The sequence below is a fragment of the Orycteropus afer genome, unplaced genomic scaffold (assembly GCF_000298275.1).
Source record: "Orycteropus afer afer isolate SDZICR_OR568_19922 unplaced genomic scaffold, OryAfe1.0 scaffold00209, whole genome shotgun sequence".
Taxonomy (NCBI): domain Eukaryota; kingdom Metazoa; phylum Chordata; class Mammalia; order Tubulidentata; family Orycteropodidae; genus Orycteropus; species Orycteropus afer.
Window position 1 is genome coordinate 4,890,616 of NW_006921796.1, and position 6,483 is coordinate 4,897,098.

General features: G+C 35.2%; 1 protein-coding gene across 1 annotated transcript in view; it reads right to left on the reverse strand.

Annotated features, from left to right (window-relative positions):
• The window catches only part of WASHC4 (WASH complex subunit 4), a 103,937-nt gene that overhangs the window by 41,183 nt on the left and 56,271 nt on the right, over window positions 1–6,483 (reverse strand). The window contains exons 16-22 of the mRNA XM_007948241.2: window positions 6,165–6,272; window positions 5,503–5,649; window positions 5,100–5,179; window positions 3,190–3,295; window positions 2,202–2,318; window positions 571–739; window positions 279–433 (exon numbers count right to left, since the gene is read on the reverse strand). Coding sequence (XP_007946432.1) covers window positions 279–433; window positions 571–739; window positions 2,202–2,318; window positions 3,190–3,295; window positions 5,100–5,179; window positions 5,503–5,649; window positions 6,165–6,272 — 882 coding nt within the window. The remainder of the gene's footprint in view (window positions 1–278; window positions 434–570; window positions 740–2,201; window positions 2,319–3,189; window positions 3,296–5,099; window positions 5,180–5,502; window positions 5,650–6,164; window positions 6,273–6,483) is intronic.

The window sequence follows — 6,483 nt, forward strand, 5'->3', positions numbered from 1 at the left end:
AAAGAGACAAGGATTTTACCTCAGAATGGACACAGAGAGCCTGCCCCTAGAACCGGTGCCCTAAATTCAGACTTGCAGCCTCCTCAACTGGGAGATAATTAGTTTCTGTTTGTTAAAGCCTCTCACATGTAGTATTTCTCTTATAACAACGTTAAAAAAAAAAAAAAAAAAAAGATACTTTGTTTAAACACGAACTAAATAAAGAAAAATAAAAGTTTCATAAGAAATGCTGTTACCATGCTACAGTCACCCCATGACAGAAGCATTTGTCACTTTACCTGCTCCAATGTCTGACTAGGAAGATGTGCCTCTGTCATAACCAATCCGTAACGCTGAGTAGCTAAGTTTCTCATTTCACTATAAGTGGCCCAGTCATGAAGAGCTACTGTTGTTAGATTGTAGAAAGTCTTGTCTAGGTAGTGTGTTACATAAGCTACCAAAAAAAAAAAAAAATACAAAAACACATTTTGATTCATGAGACAGTAGAAAGAGAAATGAAACAAAAAAAGAAATAAATAAACTTGTCTTTGAACATTAATGATATGGTACAAAGAAAAGAAAGACACTTACCTCGAATGTCAATGAAACGATTAAAAAAACGAATTGGGTTCAGAGAGAAAAAAAGGGCCAGGTCCTTCATGCCCACTTTGAAAGGGTTTCGGTCATCCAGTTTTAAGTGAGTGTGCACAGAAAGTCGCAGATCCTTCTCTATTTCTTTGCACAATTTGTCCAGCAAATGCTGTTCACAAAAGAACTGGTATCATAACCTTCATATTTCAAAATGATATTCTAATTATATAATCTTCCTTGGTGCCTATGCTTTGACCTTCAGAATTTTATAATTAGTGTATTCTTAACAGATAATTTGAACATTAAAGATAGTCTGGTGTAATCAAAAGAACCATAGTGATCTGGAATCAGACTTTCTAAATATGATGGAAAAATTGTTAACATGTTTTTTTGTTTATGTATCTGTGATAAAACCTTATTTTTATTGGGAAAATGAAAATTATCTTGCTCTCCATTTTAAACAGATGATTGTTTGATCAGGGAGCAGTTCAATGAATTCCAACCTTGGCTTCATTAGAACTCCTTGAAAAGAAAATCCAAGCTGGTTAGTGATGGCTTCATTAAGGAACATGAATGCAGCATTAATAAAGAACAAAAAAGCATACAGCCAAGGGAACAATCAACAAATGAAGGAGGGCCCTGAAGACAGGCAAGAGAGTAAAGGAAAAAGAAAAGCATTTCCTTTACAGTAAGCATTAAAAATCCCAAAATTTGTGGAGCAAAATATAACTAAATAAATGAGCTTTTCTGGTCTACCCTGGAATCCTAAAAACTGGCCAAACATATATAATCTTGTCTAAGTGACTATATTTAATATAAGAAATTATATAGAATATTTCATAACTTGTTGTTGTTGTTGTTGTTATTTGCCGTCGAGTCGGCCCCGACTCATATTTAATATAAGAAATTATATAGAATATTTCATAACTTGTTGTTGTTGTTGTTGTTATTTGCCGTCGAGTCGGCCCCGACTCATATTTAATATAAGAAATTATATAGAATATTTCATAACTTAGTAAACCTAAATAGGTTTCTACTTGACCCTCCCTCCAAATAAAAGTATCACTAGATAGAAATTTAATTTCAAAGAATTCACTATTTATAAAACATACCTCATTAACAAAGAGAGAGGCATACTGTACTACAGTCAAATTATTTCTCTTACACATGTAACAAATCTCATCATTTTAGTTAGGAGCCCTTCAAATAAAATTCAATAAAACATTAATAGTTAAGTTGCCTTAATTGCATTATCATTAGAAGAACTCAGCATTCAAACCCATTTTGCATTTGCATACTTTTAATAAAAAACTTTAATTTGAAATATATTATTTACTACAGTAAACAAAAAATTTACAAACTCCTAGTCTGGATTTCTATATAAAATTTAGAAATTACAGACCAACTAAGTATAACAGTGATAATGTAACTAAAAATAGTTCCTTTTTCTACACAGTGATTTATGAATAACGTTGTCGTTAGCTGCCATTGAGTCGATTCCAACTCACGGCAATCTGTATTTGTACATAATAATTTTAATTTAATGTAAAATTAATTTAATCCAAAATTTTTTTGGAACACTGTATTCCAAAACCATGTTTCAAGTTCCACAAGCTCAAATATGATGTTACCTCATTTAAAATTTCCATAATTTCCTTGTCATAGCAATCCAGAAGTACTTCATAGGACTCCAAGTGCCTCGCATGCATCATAGCAGGTACGCAGTCACGTAAAGCACTGAACATGTACTATGAGAAAAGGTGAATGTGCATGCATTTACAAAGACCTTATCTCTAATTGAATCAACATTCAGAGTTAATTACATAACTCAAAAGATAAAATCTCAGTCTGAAGGACAACTGTTTCTACATGATTATGTTACTTCCCTAAATAAAACAAGAAACAGATTTTATTCACTAAGGTATACAAACACATTAACTAAATACACTAAAATTCATATTCACTTATCTTTTCCTATCTTGAGCATTCAAACATCATACTTATTCCAATAAAGAAATAGACAGATTTGAATAACCTGAATATTGCTGACAAATGCCAAGCTATTGTGACATAAACTAAAATCAAGTGAAATGACAATGATTAAGATTATGAAGGGAGGGGTTAACTACAGGGAGCTCTGGTCGGTAGTAAGGCACTCTGGTGATGTAGTGGGTAAGACATTTGGCTGCTAACCAGAAGGCCAGTGGTTCAAACCCACCAGACACAATGTGGGAAGAAGATGAGGCAATCTACTTCCGTAAAGATTTGGAAACTCAATGGGGGTCACTATGATTCACAACTGACTTGATGGCAGTGTGGTTGGTTTGGTTTGATTTTGGTGGTACAGTGGTTAAGGGATTTGGCTGGTAACCAAAAGGCTGGTGGTCAGAACCCACCAGCAGCTCCGCAGAAGAAAGTTGAGGAATAATAAAATATTCAAATTAACTTCATTAGTATTAACTCCAAAATGTATGTTTACTCAGTAGGCACAGAATTGTACAAAAGAATACTAACAGTTCATTTTTAAATGGTTTATTAAGTCAAATAATCTGTTCTACTTCAATTAGATGGTTTATACTAAAAATGATGGTTTTATTCTTTATATTATTCTTTACTTACATGTAATCTGGCTGCATCAACAGCATTTTCATACACATCATCTAAATAAATTGGGAAGACAGCTCGGTGCCAGTATAAAAAACAACAGTCACATTGTGTTTGGACTCTACAACATAAAGCAGTAATTAGTGATGCCAAAACTGAAAAATCTCCAAGAATAATGAAACGAAGGATGTTATATATACTCTAAGGGCCAGATCTCTATCTTATTCATTTTTACATTCCCAACAACACTTAATCTCAAGTTTAGTACAGAAAAATCATAAAATTAGTATGTTTTCAAATTGAACAGAATAAAATATTCCAATACCTAGCATTGTCAGAACTCTGTAAATATGCTTTAGTTTTAAAAGATAATTGAAAAACAATACAGATCCTTTTTATATAGGATGGCTTAAATTTATTTTCAATATTATTTGGTACGACTACATATTTATAATACCTGCATCACATGTGTATCTTACTAATCTCAAAGTTGGAAAGCTAAACTTCTTTTTTTTGAAGTTTTTTTTTTATTATTATTGTGATTTGGGTGAAGATTTACAGAGCAAATTCACTTTCCATACAGCAGTTCACATATACTTTGTCTCACGTCACTGACCTCAGTTTACCACAATGCAACAGCTCCCCTCTCACTTCCTCCCCATAGTTAGCTCTTCCCAGTGTCCATCCCTCCATACACTCCTGCCCCCTGAGCTGTCTCCCTGTGCATAAGCAGCCCTTCCTTCTCCCATGATTGTTCTCTCCAAGGAGTGTATCTACTTGAGGTAAATGTTCAACTCATATGCCTGTATTTTGTTTGGCTGGAAACCACAGGTGTGGGTTCAATTCCAGACCTGAAGGGCAGATCAGGGCCATAGTCTCAGTGGTTGCACCAGGCTCTATCGGACCAGCAAACCTGGTCCCAACCAGAAAGCCAAACTTTTAAAAAAAAAATTGTGAAAAAAAAAAAAAAAAAAATTCTCACTTAATACTTCTATAATCTTTGCCAAATGACTATTTCACATCTTATGAGACAAAAAAATATATATACATATATCATTAAATATCTTAAAAACGTAAATAGAAGGTCCTAGGATGGAAAGCTAAATATTACTAGCTACAAAAATGTCAGCTTCTCAGAACAATCACAAAAGCATTATAAATATAAGCATTAAATGAAAATAGTGTTCTGATCTTAATTCAGCTGGGAATCAAAATTTAGAAGCCCTGTTTCCACTTCAAGAAACTTACTGCTTATTCAATAAACAGAAAAAAAAGCCATAAGGAGCTATAAAAATGAGCCTTTGTATATTCAACTCAGTGACTGACTACTAACAATGTAATTCAAATTCATGTTGCAAAATAAAATTATAGAAAACAATACATCATATGGGCGCTCTAGTGGCGCAGTGCCTAAGGCATGTGACTGCTAACCAGAAGGCTGGCTGTTTAAATCCACCAGCCACTCCTCAGAAGGAAGATCAGGACTGGGCAGTGTTTTGTTCTGTTGTACACAGGGTCGCTATGAGGAGAAACCACCATGATGGCACGAACAACAACAGTGTATGTCATAGCTTTCTAAAGTTTCTCACAACTAGGTGACACTTTGTTCTAAAGCAGCAATTTTTAGACAACCAGTGGAGACCCCCATCCCAGCAACCACATCATGTATCTTGCTTTTCGAGGCTGCATCTGCCTTTTCTCATTTGAGTTCTTCCAAAAGCTGTTATCTCTAACACAGAAACAAAGCTAAAGACGTAGGATCTCTAGCCACAGTCTCATTTGGTCATACTAAAAGAGTTACACAGAGGGACTCTTATGATCCATCTGGGCTTCACTTCTCTTGCTACACTAAAAAGAAAGCCTATGCGCTTCTGTTGGCTCTGTCTCTTTTACTATCATTACTCAAGTGCCCTAGTCTTCCTTACCGTTCTCTGAGTTCACTGATAAGATCCAGCTTTTTCATGACGACTTGAAGTGGAAAGAGTTCTTCATCCTTAAATGTTTTCTACCAGGGAGGGAGAAAAAAGAGGGACAGAAGTTGCATTCAAAGTAAGGACAGGTTCTTGGGTAAATGATAAGGAAACTGTGAAATCTCAGGGAGCTCTGGTGGTGTAGTGCCTAAGGCATTTGACTGCTGACTAGAAGGCTGGCGGTTCAAACCCACTAGCCACTCCTCGGAAGGCAGGCTGGGCAATCTACTTCCGTAGAGATACGGCCTCAGAAAACCAAGGAGGGGCTGCTATGAGTCGGACCCAACTCAATGGCAATGAGTTTGGTTTTGGAGTTTGGTGAAATCTCAGCCTTCACAGGCACTAGCAACACACTTACCATTTGTGTGCCAACACTTAGTGCCAAAGAAACAATAAGTCGTCGTTGCTTTGTGCTTGGTCCATTTAGAGTATTTTCAGCCAAAACTAGAGCAGAGAGGACATCAAGACGCTGTTCACTGTATTTTTTGTCAGAAATTACTCTTTTCTTAATGTTAAAAGAAAACAGAAAAATTATTAGTTTCGTTTCTGATGCAATAAGAAAAGATCGAGAAGAAAAACTTCTGGGTTATTTTTCCACAATTCAATTTAGGAGAATATAGACAAATACTTTCTATGTTGAAGCTCTTCTGATAGTATTACTGTACACTGTACTTCGTAGCATTATTTCTTGGCATTGTCAGAGACAGTAAATCTGTAAGACACACTCTGAAATTTCCATATTAACTTCATAAGAAATCACTCCTATAACACCTGATGCATCAAATGTCAGAGATGAATACAGTGTCATTTTTAATACAGGTATATTAATTATTAGATGCTGTAACTTCAGAGAAAGACAACCCCAATAAATGCAGGGAAAAATCATGAAATATCATAAAGAATCAAAATTGAAGAAAACTGATCAAGAATATTATGTTTGAAAGAATGGAGAAAACTGGCTTAAACAGAAGCACAAACTCAAAGATAACATAATTATGCTGAAAAATAACAATTATATACCTTGGCCACAGAAATAGAATTAAGAGCCTGGTGTTGAAGATGCTGTGTTATATGTGAAACTGAATCAGCCACAACCATGCTCCTTCTGTAGAACATATGCTCTATTGCCTGAAAGGAATCAAAAGAAATGCATGCTAATTGTATTTTTTTTAATTGTGATTTGGGTGAAGATTTACAGAGCAAATTCACTTTCCATACAGCAGTTCACATACACTTTGTCTCATGACATTGATCACAGTTTACCACAATGCAAAAGCTCCCCTCCCACTTCCTCCCCATAGTTACCTCTTCCCAGTGTCCATACCTCCATACACTCCTG